Below are 14,731 nucleotides of genomic sequence, written 5' to 3'. Positions count from 1 at the left end.
ATAGCTTCCTGCTTCTTTTACCTTTCATTACTTTAACAAATTTCCTTGCACTAACAAAAGGTTTACATAAAGGATAACATAAATGATAAGCAATACTTAGTGAACAGATGCTTTTCTTTTTACACAAACCATAAGCAAACTTTTATTGCAAATCATTCCCAACTAAGTTGTCTAGCTCTTGCTGGAGCTTTGTTCTTTCGTTGATTGCTCTTTTCTTCTTGACTATTTTCTTTACTTTGTCCTGTAAATAGTTGGTGAAATCCCCGCGAACGTCTGGCTTCCATCCCTCGCTCCATATGCGATCCTCCACACCATCTTTTATCAAATTTTGGATGTCTACCATTTTTGCTATTGTAACAAAACAACACTTTTTGAGTTCTCATTCTATCTCAAAGCATAAGCATTACGAATAAATGAAACTGGCATTCATTCTTTTATCTTAATTTAACTATAAACGTTTCCCCGTTGCTATACATGGAGTATATTATACTTACTTGGAGAAATGGTTTCCTGCAATCCCAGCCAGTAATGAATGTACGCTAGCTGTAACTTCGAAACTTTTTCCTGTTCTTTGCGGTAGCTCCTTTCGATGCTCTTGAACACTTCCGCGACTTCTTTTCTTATGTTTTCATTTAATTCTTCCACAGATGTCGCGATCTTAGCTTCTGTTTCCTCTTGTTCAAATTCTTCATTGTCTATCATTTTTCTCTTTTTAGGATTTACTAGAGCCATTTCTAACTCGTCTATTCTCGAGTTCACTTGACTAATTTGGAAGGAAAGTGCGTTTTCAAATTCAGGCTTCACCTCTTTATCAATTTTCTTATGAATCTGGTCCAAATCAGCTTCGAACTTGGCACATTCTGTTCCTGAGTCCAATTTTTTTTCAAGGTTTTCAAGCTTAATACCAACTTCTCTTATTTTACGACTGAACTTCCCGAGAGTCTCAAGGACAAATTCTCTTAAGGCTTCATACTTTGGATCGTTTTCATCTATCAAATATGATTCAAAAACATGCATGTAAAGTTGTAATATGCTTGCTATATTAAGCAATGTTTCAATATCTATGTTATAAAAATTACCTTCGGATAGCCAGTCATTCTCCATACTGCTATTTAATTCAAGACAAGTGAGGAATCTGTAATGCACAGGAACATCGTAAAATAATTAAAATAAACGTATGTGACAAAATATTTTGTTTTATAAGAACAAAACCAATTGTGTTTGATTGAGTCATTTTAATCTTATCTATGGAAGTCTGTACATATTCTAAAATTGTAGAATGATTTAATATTATTTTTTTATTTGAACTTCCTTTAGACAAACAAGAAATTAATTTTGCATTCTAAACATTCTTTATCATTAGGTATACTGATTACTTTCAATTAATGAATTGCTTACCTCTCCTAAGAAAATCACCGTCTGCACTGAAGGAGTGACAAGGAAACAATGACTGTGCTTTCTGTGTTAACGTTAGCAGGCGCTCTGAGTGATGGGAAAGACTAGTTAACACGGCTTGTGTATCATCAATCCATAAGCTCAACGTTCGAGTAAGCATTTGCAACTGCCAAATATTAGAGTTTACTTTGTCCTGTAATTGCAAGTTATGGTAAAAGATTATCTTACCGTTTTAAATTGTAAAACAGTTCAAAAAGAAGTGAAATAGTTCATTCATACTTTTTTGTGCGTGATTTATTTAGTACGCTATGTTTGCGGACAAAGATCTGTCTGCGAACTTAAACCATTAATAAATTATACACTATGATAAAAAAAAATTCAAAACATTTTCAATTTTCTTATTCAACATAAATGGAGACTTTGTGAAATCATGACCTTGAAGAAAAAAAACCCTTTCTCAGTATTTAATTGAAGTTCTTAGTTCATTAGGTTGATTCACAAGAAACTTTTAGCCATCTAAACAATTTTTTATTCTTAAGTACTTCCATTCTCTACACAATACATTATCAAAAAATAGACTCGACGGAAACTTTTTAAGAAGTTAAAAAAATGTTCTAAATTTCACAAACTCCCTGATAAATGTTTGATGAAGAAATAAAAGTCAAAGATTACTTTTTTCACATTTACTTCCAAATTAAATACTCAGACAAAAATAAACTTAGACAAAATTTATTTGCTTTAGTGATTGCCGATGTAGAAATTCCGAAATCAACAATATCCTGCTTATAATCAAACATGACTTATAACTCACATAACTGTTAAATGTAAATGCAATTAAATTATGCTTCTTGCAGCATATATTTACTTATTTGAAAGTCTTTGTAGTTTTGTTTCAAAAGCCCGAAATGTGCGGAAAGGAATATTTGATCTTAAACACTGTAATTTAAAGCGTTCGTATTTTTCACGAATGGTAACTTCTGCCAACCTTTGAGCATGCAGGAATTCCAACTCTTGAGCTGACCAGGGAGCTTTCAAGGATGTAGAAATCGGGAAGCAAGTGGAAGTTCTTCGATGTCCGATGTCTTTATCAAATAGAATAGGGTCATCGTCAGCATTGTCATGATCGACGTATTTTGGGGGGAGTTCTTCGACTTTATTGTCATTGGTAGTAACCTCTTCTGATTGCTTTGTTTCTCCCTTCTTCGTACTTTTCTTTTCTGCTCCTGTCAACATTTCAAGTTTATGTGGGATGGTGAAGTGCAAGCGATTTAACTGCAAATTGCGAAATCTAAAGCTGGCCAATTGCAACTTTGACAAAATCTCCAAGGCGATCAGTTTGTTTTTATCTACCGGTAGGTCGATCGTCAGTAAAGCTAACCTGTCATATTCGACATATTGGCCCTGCATCAAAAGTGCAATACAGCTGATATACGTCATTGTTATTACTAATTGTTCCATATCCATATTTTCTTTCTGGAGCCTTCGAAGGCACATTGTTAACCAAGGAAGAATCTTTGGGGTTTTCTTAATCTTACTTGGGTATATTAGCCCCCGTTTTTCCAATTCACCTCTTACTAAATCTGATATTGTGACAAGTGTGTTTTCTGTGATATCTGTAGAACGTTTGTCATATACAACCGTCCAGAATTTATCATTAAATGACCAAGTCAGTGTCATATTCCCATGCCTGTCATATGTTGTAACAGCTGGAAAATGTTTAAGGTCAAGTTCAAGAATACCAGCTTTTATGACTTCTGCCACTGATATATTACTTTTATCCAAGAGCAGGTACAAGCTGGGGAAAACCATTTGGGAATTTGTTCTTCTGTTTGTTGTTAACAGTTTGACCAGCGATCTAATTGTTACAGCACCGACTGTCTTAAATGTTGTCTTGCAAGATTTTATCTCTCGTAGGAAATCTTCAAAAAGAACGTAACTGGCAGCCTTGCCAGTTTCGTGCAGGTCATGTAGTAAGGCAACAACCAAATGTCGACCAATGACTCCATAGCTGCCATCCAAGTGATCGTGCAATCCCACTGACCGTTTTATCATCTTAGATATGACCTCAGATGTTGTCCATATTTCTTGTGGGGGAATGCTATATTCGTTTTGCATACAGGTTGAGTACACTTCTAAAGATAGAAATCCATAGTGGTCAGTTGAACTTCTACTGGGACCAAGAGCTCCTGGTCCTAGATTGATAGAGTAAGATGTACTCCTTCCACAAAGTGGCTTTCCCCACAAAAGTTTTTCGGAGGCTAGTTCCAACTGATAGGATTGCCAGGTGGCACGCACATTTCCTGTTTTTTTATACTCGTTCAATAATTCTTTAAGTTCCTTGCAAATCCATAAACCCAAATGTCGAATGCATGTTAGAATATGCAAAGGAAAAGGCACCAACAGAGGTACAGTTTCTAAAAGTACTTCTAGATTGGTTAAATTAATAAAATCCGTAGCATTTATATGGTCAGCAACTGAATCCTGCGAAACAACAAACTCAATCCTACATGTACTTCTCCTTAGTAATGTCCAGTTGCTTTGCAATGTAGATATATAATGATCAGCGTCGCGTAGGAATGCCTCTGCTGTCGATCGTGGGAAACACATACCTCCAACAATGCAACCCGACACTGGATGATATCGACAATTGGGTTGACGATGTGGAATGTCAGCGTAAAGTTGAACAAACTGCACCTCGTGTGGAAAACGACAAATCGTCCGCAAACAAGTTTTGATATCCATTGGTCTTCCATCTAGATTGCTCTGATAGTTTGCACAGTCTTTGAATGATAAGCATGTACAAAGTGTTCCTCTGTGGCCGATGATTTGTTGCAATCCCGCAGTAGACCAAAGAAGATCAACTTCTTCAGAGTCTGACAGTATGTTTGCAGCAACATGGATAGTTGTACGCAATGTAAATTGGGTATTAAAATCTGACAATGATAATCCACAGGTCATTTTTTCACCAAAGCGGAAGCAAAATATGATTGGTCTCAAAAGTCCAGTTTGGGTCAGTTGGTTTAAAGATGCTTGCAAAGCATCGAGTATTGCATAACAATCGTCAGGTAAAATGAACATTTTTCGAACGTCATTTATGTCATTCTTTTCGAGAGTTCTTCTAGCCTCTCCACGCAAAGCAAGAGCCATTAGTGTATTTTTAAAAATCTCTCTCAGCTGAAGAAATGTGGCGAGGGCTTGTTGTCTCACTTGCTGAATGGATAATGCAACTGAATGCATCTGGTGCATAGGAATTAAAGCTATCCAACATTCCCACCCTCTTTCATAAAATAGCTGGAACCCTAAGCTGTTTGAGAAGGTCATAAGTTCGCTTTTACTGTATTCTGTTAATCTGACGTGCTTTTTCAAAAAGCCTCTAACGTTCCGTAGACTTGCATTATCATTTGGAAACAGTGTGATATGTCTCACGGGCATTCTTATTGCGGCCAAAGATTTAAACTCCACAACGCATCCATCAATGTCAAAGGAATATCTCAACCATACTTCTCTTTCTACTTCATCGACTGTCAGACATCTTCCAAAAATCCGATCATCCCTTCTTAAAAAGAGTTGTGGTGTTTCAGATACAGAATTGTACGCCTTGGCTAGGTTGAAATTCTCCAACACCGTTTCAGAAAAAGTTTGTTCCGTATCTTCCATATCCATCTAAAATTTTTAAAAAATATGACGTGTTTAGACACTCGTAATGAGAAAAGCTTTTTTTTTTTTATAATATCTAATTTTCAACTTAGATGATGATAAGAAATAATTACCCGGCATTATATCTCAATTAATTAATTTTTTAACAAAAATATATATTAAACTCTATTCTCAAAGATCAACCTTGGGTTAAACCCGAGTATAGTCTAGGGTATATTCCGGGGTAAACCTAAATATAACTCGGCCTTTACCATGGTTTAATCCAGGGTACACCCGGGTAAAACCCAGGGTATACGCTGGGTTTAACCAAGAGTATGCCCGGGTTTAACACAGATTAAACGCGGGTTTAACCTAGAGTATACCCAGGTTTAACCCAGGGTATACCCGGGTTTAACCCAGGGTATACCCGGGTTTAACCCAGGGTATACCCGGGGTAAACCCAGGGTATACCCGGGTTAAACCCGGGATAAACTCAGGGTATACCCGGGGTAAACCCAGGATATACCCGGGTTTAACCCAGGGTATACCCTGGGTACACCAAGGGTATACCCGGGGTATACCCAGGGTAAACTCAGGGTATACCCTAGTTGATCCCAGTGTATACACGGGTTCAACACAGAGTAAAACAATGTTAAACCTTAAGTTTAATGAGCCAAAGTTTTTAACGTAATTATCTTAATTAAGTATATCAAAAAGTTTCATTAATATCAATCATTCACTACATTTGATGAATATCTTGCTACAATTAAAATTTAATTGTAAACTATAGATCAATTCAATAGTCTATCAATTACTACCAGGAATAACTACTATGTTTATAAAATTTCATATCTATTGCTACTTAACATTAGAATGCAGGATAATGAGCAATTAAATAATGATATTAAAAATACAGTTACCTTTAACAAGTGAAAAACCCATATAATCCAACAAAGTCACAATCAAAAGAATGATAAAACACCAAATCATCAGATATTTATAGAAAGAAATGATTGACAGTCACGTGGATTAATAGGCGGAGTCCCGCATTCCCGCACACGCATCTCGTCAAAGTGCCTATACCATAATCCTAACCCAAACCTTACCCAACCCTAACCCTAACCCTAACCCCTAACACTAACGTGGGTTAATAGGCAGAGTCCTGCATTCCCGCACACGCATCTCGTCAAAGTGCCTATACCCTTACCCTAACCATAACCCCTAACCCTAACCCTAACCCCTAACCCTATCCCAACCCTAACCCTAACCCTAACCCAACCCTAACCCTAACCACTAACACTAACCCTAACCCCGAACGTAAGAAGCGGCCTTTCCAGTTTCGTGTAAGTCGTGAAGCAATTCAACTACCAAATGTCTACCGATGACTCCATAGCTGGCATCAAAATCATCGTGCAAACCCACCGATCTTGTTATCATTTTACAGATCATCTCCGAGTTGGTCCATATTTCAGGTGGAGGGATACTTCGATCGTTCTACATGCAAGTTGAGTAGCTTCTAGCGACAAGAAACCAAATTGGTCCGTCAAACTTCGACTCGGTCCAAAAGCTTCAGGTCCAAGATTAACTGAATATGTTGTACTCCTTGAACAAAGTAGTTTTCCCCAGAGCAATTTTTTAAAGGCTAATTCTAATTGATAAGATTGCCAGGTGGTTAGCACATTTCCCGTTTTTTGAAAACCCTCCAACAATTCTCGAAGTTCTTTACACATCCACAAGCCCAAATGTCTTATTCAACTTAGTGTTTGGGGTGGCAAAGGAGCCAACAAAGGCACACTTTCCAGAAGTTGCTCTAAGTTTATTAGATCGAAGAAGTCAAGAGCATGCAGATTGTCAGATAATGCGGTATTCTACTCAACAACAAACTCTAGTCTACAAGCACTCTTTCTCATTAGCACCCAATTGCTCTCTAGAGTTGATATGTAATGTTCTGCGTCGCGTAGGAAAGCTTCTGCTGTCGGCCTTGGAAAACACATACCTCCACCAATGCAAGCCGACACTGGATGAAATCGACAATTGGGCTGACGGTGTGGTATATCTGCATAAAGTTGAACAAACCGTAACTGGTCCGGAAAGCGACAAACCTTTCGTAAACCATTCTTAATATCCATTGGCCTTCCATCTAGATTGCATTGGAAATTTCCACAGTCTGTAAGCGATAAAAATGTGCTTAATACACCTCTCAAACCGATTAATTTCTGCAAACCTGAAGTGGACCAAAATAGATCCACCTCACCATCCGTGGAAATGTCTACAGCTGCATGAACAGTTGATCTACATATCTCTTCCCTATTAAAATCAGATAATGGTAGTCCATCCGTCATTTTTTCTCCAAAACGAAAACAAAATATTATTGGCCTAAATCCTGTTAAAGAGACGTTGTCCAGAGCAGTCTGTACAGCAGAAAGTATTGTAGAACAGTCATCAGGTAACACGAACATTTTACGGACATCCTTGATATCGTTTTTCATTAGGGTTTTCGAAGCAATTCCATTCATGGCATAATCTGCGAGTATATCTTTGAATTTTCTTCTCAATTCAAGGAAAGTATTGAATGTTTGTTGTCTTATTATCTGTTTCGGAAAAGCTACAAAACCTTGCTTCATGGGAGTGTTGGATAGCCATGATACCTGTACACAAGGCTTGTGTACAGGTATCATGGCTATCCAACACTCCCATCCTCTTTCGTAAAACAATTGAAACCCTAAAGAGCTGCTGAAATTCATAAGCTCGCTTTTAGAATATTCTGTTAAATTGATATGTTTCTTTAAAATGCTTCTAATCTCACGTAAACTGCCATTGTCATTCGGAAAGAGTGTTATATGTCTAACTGGCATTCGTATTCCATTTAAATTCTTCAGTTCAGTAACACATCTCAATATCAAAAGAGTACTGAAGCCAAATATCTCTTTCTGCTTCGTCAACTGTCACACTTCTTACAAATACCCGTTTATCTCTTCTCAAGAATAACATGGGCGACTCGCTCACAGGATAAAACATATTCGCTAAGTTCATGTTTTCCATCACAGTTTCTGCAAAGGTCTGCTCATCTTCGTCGAATTCATCTTTAAAATAAAAAAAACGTTCCATTCATATTGATTCACTTTTATATCCATCTAGGGAAAGCTAACTTTACATATCTTAAATAATCATAGGTCTCTTTAATAATAAATTAGTTATATTAGAATTGTGAAATATTTTCAACAAAACGTATTAGAATAACAGTGAACGTGGCCAATACATTCGTAAACACTAACTTAGGTATATCCTGGGTATACCCAGGGTATACCCTAAGGTAAACCCTTAGGAATACCTAGGGTATAACCTGGGTATACCCTGAGTATACCTAGGGTATACCCTGGGTATACCTAGGGTATACTCAAGGTATCCCCAGGGTATATCCTAGGTATCCCCAGGGTATACCCTAGGTATACCCAAGGTGTATCTAAGGTACACCAAAAATGTACAACCTCAGTACTTATAAATTATAATTAATAAAATTATGTAAGTTGATATTAGAGAATTATGCAATTATTGATTCTAAATATTTTGTATCATATCGCAGGTAACCTTCCGTCAGTATCTTATTGGTTGCTTTTCAGTGAATTCCTCTCTCTATATAAAATACTATCTCATTACTTATATTTTATTTAAGATTATTACATCCCATTAATTAACTAATATGTATAAGCAATAATGTAAAATATCTTTCGATAATTAAAACATGAAGTACAGTAAACCAACTTACCGCTAAAAAACAAATTGCACATCCAATTGCACACAAATCATTCTACAAAAATGAACTATAATAGAAACGTACACACGGGTAAACATAATCCACATCACTGACAAGTCATGTGATTAAAAATAGGCAGAGTCCCGCAATCCCGCACACGCAACACGTCAAAGTGCCCTAACCCTAACCCTAACCCTAACCCTAACCCTAACCCTAACCCAACCCAACCCTAACCCTAACCCTAACCCAACCCAACCCTAACCCTAACCCTAACCTTAACACTAACCCTAACCCAACCCTAACCCTAACCCTAACCCTCACATGAAATATCCACCAACCCTTCCCCAACCCGGAAGTTTAAGGGCTAACCCCGAGCTAACCCTGATTTTTAGGGTCATCCCGGGTTTATCATCTAAAATCTAATCCCAGACCTTGATATTCGGGGATAATGTTGTACAGAGGTAGGTCACATGAAATATCCACCAACCCTTCCCCAACCCGGAAGTTTAAGGGCTAACCCCGAGCTAACCCTGATTTTTAGGGTCATCCCGGGTTTATCATCTAAAATCTAATCCCAGACCTTGATATTCGGGGATAATGTTGTACAGAGGTAGGTCACATGAAATATCCACCAACCCTTCCCCAACCCGGAAGTTTAAGGGCTAACCCCGAGCTAACCCTGATTTTTAGGGTCATCCCGGGTTTATCATCTAAAATCTAATCCCAGACCTTGATATTCGGAGATAATGTTGTACAGAGGTAGGTCACATGAAATATCCACCAACCCTTCCCCAACCCGGAAGTTTAAGGGCTAACCCCGAGCTAACCCTGATTTTTAGGGTCATCCCGGGTTTATCATCTAAAATCTAATCCCAGACCTTGATATTCGGGGATAATGTTGTACAGAGGTAGGTCACATGAAATATCCACCAACCCTTCCCCAACCCGGAAGTTTAAGGGCTAACCCCGAGCTAACCCTGATTTTTAGGGTCATCCCGGGTTTATCATCTAAAATCTAATCCCAGACCTTGATATTCGGGGATAATGTTGTACAGAGGTAGGTCACATGAAATATCCACCAACCCTTCCCCAACCCGGAAGTTTAAGGGCTAACCCCGAGCTAACCCTGATTTTTAGGGTCATCCCGGGTTTATCATCTAAAATCTAATCCCAGACCTTGATATTCGGGGATAATGTTGTACAGAGGTAGGTCACATGAAATATCCACCAACCCTTCCCCAACCCGGAAGTTTAAGGGCTAACCCCGAGCTAACCCTGATTTTTAGGGTCATCCCGGGTTTATCATCTAAAATCTAATCCCAGACCTTGATATTCGGGGATAATGTTGTACAGAGGTAGGTCACATGAAATATCCACCAACCCTTCCCCAACCCGGAAGTTTAAGGGCTAACCCCGAGCTAACCCTGATTTTTAGGGTCATCCCGGGTTTATCATCTAAAATCTAATCCCAGACCTTGATATTCGGGGATAATGTTGTACAGAGGTAGGTCACATGAAATATCCACCAACCCTTCCCCAACCCGGAAGTTTAAGGGCTAACCCCGAGCTAACCCTGATTTTTAGGGTCACCCCGGGTTTATCATCTAAAATCTAATCCCAGACCTTGATATTCGGGGATAATGTTGTACAGAGGTAGGTCACATGAAATATCCACCAACCCTTCCCCAACCCGGAAGTTTAAGGGCTAACCCCGAGCTAACCCTGATTTTTAGGGTCACCCCGGGTTTATCATCTAAAATCTAATCCCAGACCTTGATATTCGGGGATAATGTTGTACAGAGGTAGGTCACATGAAATATCCACCAACCCTTCCCCAACCCGGAAGTTTAAGGGCTAACCCCGAGCTAACCCTGATTTTTAGGGTCATCCCGGGTTTATCATCTAAAATCTAATCCCAGACCTTGATATTCGGGGATAATGTTGTACAGAGGTAGGTCACATGAAATATCCACCAACCCTTCCCCAACCCGGAAGTTTAAGGGCTAACCCCGAGCTAACCCTGATTTTTAGGGTCATCCCGGGTTTATCATCTAAAATCTAATCCCAGACCTTGATATTCGGGGATAATGTTGTACAGAGGTAGGTCACATGAAATATCCACCAACCCTTCCCCAACCCGGAAGTTTAAGGGCTAACCCCGAGCTAACCCTGATTTTTAGGGTCATCCCGGGTTTATCATCTAAAATCTAATCCCAGACCTTGATATTCGGGGATAATGTTGTACAGAGGTAGGTCACATGAAATATCCACCAACCCTTCCCCAACCCGGAAGTTTAAGGGCTAACCCCGAGCTAACCCTGATTTTTAGGGTCATCCCGGGTTTATCATCTAAAATCTAATCCCAGACCTTGATATTCGGGGATAATGTTGTACAGAGGCTGTTGAAATTAAATATACATTAAACTTTCCCAAACTTGGATTTTTAAAGGGATAAAGTTTTATCCACTATGTATAACTGATGTTGCGCTGGGCGGACTGTTGAAAAACTAACCAACAAATTATTTTAAAGATCATTCGTTTATTAGTTTTCATATTTGTTGTTAAAACATACTCATTTTTTACTCTTATCAAAAATGACATCAACATATATTTTATGAAGTTACTTTCCTTACATCAACATAATGTTAATATAATATATAGCTTCCTGCTTCTTTTACCTTTCATTACTTTAACAAATTTCCTTGCACTAACAAAAGGTTTACATAAAGGATAACATAAATGATAAGCAATACTTAGTGAACAGATGCTTTTCTTTTTACACAAACCATAAGCAAACTTTTATTGCAAATCATTCCCAACTAAGTTGTCTAGCTCTTGCTGGAGCTTTGTTCTTTCGTTGATTGCTCTTTTCTTCTTGACTATTTTCTTTACTTTGTCCTGTAAATAGTTGGTGAAATCCCCGCGAACGTCTGGCTTCCATCCCTCGCTCCATATGCGATCCTCCACACCATCTTTTATCAAATTTTGGATGTCTACCATTTTTGCTATTGTAACAAAACAACCCTTTTTGAGTTCTCATTCTATCTCAAAGCATAAGCATTACGAATAAATGAAACTGGCATTCATTCTTTTATCTTAATTTAACTATAAACGTTTCCCCGTTGCTATACATGGAGTATATTATACTTACTTGGAGAAATGGTTTCCTGCAATCCCAGCCAGTAATGAATGTACGCTAGCTGTAACTTCGAAACTTTTTCCTGTTCTTTGCGGTAGCTCCTTTCGATGCTCTTGAACACTTCCGCGACTTCTTTTCTTATGTTTTCATTTAATTCTTCCACAGATGTCGCGATCTTAGCTTCTGTTTCCTCTTGTTCAAATTCTTCATTGTCTATCATTTTTCTCTTTTTAGGATTTACTAGAGCCATTTCTAACTCGTCTATTCTCGAGTTCACTTGACTAATTTGGAAGGAAAGTGCGTTTTCAAATTCAGGCTTCACCTCTTTATCAATTTTCTTATGAATCTGGTCCAAATCAGCTTCGAACTTGGCACATTCTGTTCCTGAGTCCAATTTTTTTTCAAGGTTTTCAAGCTTAATACCAACTTCTCTTATTTTACGACTGAACTTCCCGAGAGTCTCAAGGACAAATTCTCTTAAGGCTTCATACTTTGGATCGTTTTCATCTATCAAATATGATTCAAAAACATGCATGTAAAGTTGTAATATGCTTGCTATATTAAGCAATGTTTCAATATCTATGTTATAAAAATTACCTTCGGATAGCCAGTCATTCTCCATACTGCTATTTAATTCAAGACAAGTGAGGAATCTGTAATGCACAGGAACATCGTAAAATAATTAAAATAAACGTATGTGACAAAATATTTTGTTTTATAAGAACAAAACCAATTGTGTTTGATTGAGTCATTTTAATCTTATCTATGGAAGTCTGTACATATTCTAAAATTGTAGAATGATTTAATATTATTTTTTTATTTGAACTTCCTTTAGACAAACAAGAAATTAATTTTGCATTCTAAACATTCTTTATCATTAGGTATACTGATTACTTTCAATTAATGAATTGCTTACCTCTCCTAAGAAAATCACCGTCTGCACTGAAGGAGTGACAAGGAAACAATGACTGTGCTTTCTGTGTTAACGTTAGCAGGCGCTCTGAGTGATGGGAAAGACTAGTTAACACGGCTTGTGTATCATCAATCCATAAGCTCAACGTTCGAGTAAGCATTTGCAACTGCCAAATATTAGAGTTTACTTTGTCCTGTAATTGCAAGTTATGGTAAAAGATTATCTTACCGTTTTAAATTGTAAAACAGTTCAAAAAGAAGTGAAATAGTTCATTCATACTTTTTTGTGCGTGATTTATTTAGTACGCTATGTTTGCGGACAAAGATCTGTCTGCGAACTTAAACCATTAATAAATTATACACTATGATAAAAAAAAATTCAAAACATTTTCAATTTTCTTATTCAACATAAATGGAGACTTTGTGAAATCATGACCTTGAAGAAAAAAAAACCCTTTCTCAGTATTTAATTGAAGTTCTTAGTTCATTAGGTTGATTCACAAGAAACTTTTAGCCATCTAAACAATTTTTTATTCTTAAGTACTTCCATTCTCTACACAATACATTATCAAAAAATAGACTCGACGGAAACTTTTTAAGAAGTTAAAAAAATGTTCTAAATTTCACAAACTCCCTGATAAATGTTTGATAAAGAAATAAAAGTCAAAGATTACTTTTTTCACATTTACTTCCAAATTAAATACTCAGACAAAAATAAACTTAGACAAAATTTATTTGCTTTAGTGATTGCCGATGTAGAAATTCCGAAATCAACAATATCCTGCTTATAATCAAACATGACTTATAACTCACATAACTGTTAAATGTAAATGCAATTAAATTATGCTTCTTGCAGCATATATTTACTTATTTGAAAGTCTTTGTAGTTTTGTTTCAAAAGCCCGAAATGTGCGGAAAGGAATATTTGATCTTAAACACTGTAATTTAAAGCGTTCGTATTTTTCACGAATGGTAACTTCTGCCAACCTTTGAGCATGCAGGAATTCCAACTCTTGAGCTGACCAGGGAGCTTTCAAGGATGTAGAAATCGGGAAGCAAGTGGAAGTTCTTCGATGTCCGATGTCTTTATCAAATAGAATAGGGTCATCGTCAGCATTGTCATGATCGACGTATTTTGGGGGGAGTTCTTCGACTTTATTGTCATTGGTAGTAACCTCTTCTGATTGCTTTGTTTCTCCCTTCTTCGTACTTTTCTTTTCTGCTCCTGTCAACATTTCAAGTTTATGTGGGATGGTGAAGTGCAAGCGATTTAACTGCAAATTGCGAAATCTAAAGCTGGCCAATTGCAACTTTGACAAAATCTCCAAGGCGATCAGTTTGTTTTTATCTACCGGTAGGTCGATCGTCAGTAAAGCTAACCTGTCATATTCGACATATTGGCCCTGCATCAAAAGTGCAATACAGCTGATATACGTCATTGTTATTACTAATTGTTCCATATCCATATTTTCTTTCTGGAGCCTTCGAAGGCACATTGTTAACCAAGGAAGAATCTTTGGGGTTTTCTTAATCTTACTTGGGTATATTAGCCCCCGTTTTTCCAATTCACCTCTTACTAAATCTGATATTGTGACAAGTGTGTTTTCTGTGATATCTGTAGAACGTTTGTCATATACAACCGTCCAGAATTTATCATTAAATGACCAAGTCAGTGTCATATTCCCATGCCTGTCATATGTTGTAACAGCTGGAAAATGTTTAAGGTCAAGTTCAAGAATACCAGCTTTTATGACTTCTGCCACTGATATATTACTTTTATCCAAGAGCAGGTACAAGCTGGGGAAAACCATTTGGGAATTTGTTCTTCTGTTTGTTGTTAACAGTTTGACCAGCGATCTAATTGTTACAGCACCGACTGTCTTAAATGTTGTCTT

General features: G+C 37.4%; 1 protein-coding gene across 1 annotated transcript; it reads right to left on the bottom strand.

Moving 5' to 3' along the window:
• Positions 1-142: 142 nt before the first annotated feature.
• Positions 143-14,223, bottom strand: LOC136276425 (GRIP and coiled-coil domain-containing protein 2-like). The gene is made up of 8 exons (XM_066088327.1): positions 14,217-14,223; positions 13,824-14,061; positions 12,522-12,577; positions 11,937-12,431; positions 2,381-2,618; positions 1,080-1,135; positions 495-989; positions 143-348 (listed from the first exon to the last, which is right to left on the bottom strand). The coding sequence occupies exons 1-8, from the start codon at positions 14,221-14,223 to the stop codon at positions 143-145; spliced, it is 1,791 nt and encodes a 596-aa protein (XP_065944399.1).
• Positions 14,224-14,731: the final 508 nt, after the last annotated feature.

This window comes from Magallana gigas, chromosome 6 (genome assembly GCF_963853765.1).
Source record: "Magallana gigas chromosome 6, xbMagGiga1.1, whole genome shotgun sequence".
Lineage (NCBI taxonomy): Eukaryota > Metazoa > Mollusca > Bivalvia > Ostreida > Ostreidae > Magallana > Magallana gigas.
Note: the sequence above shows the minus strand (reverse complement) of the source record. Positions and strands in the feature narration are given on the sequence as shown.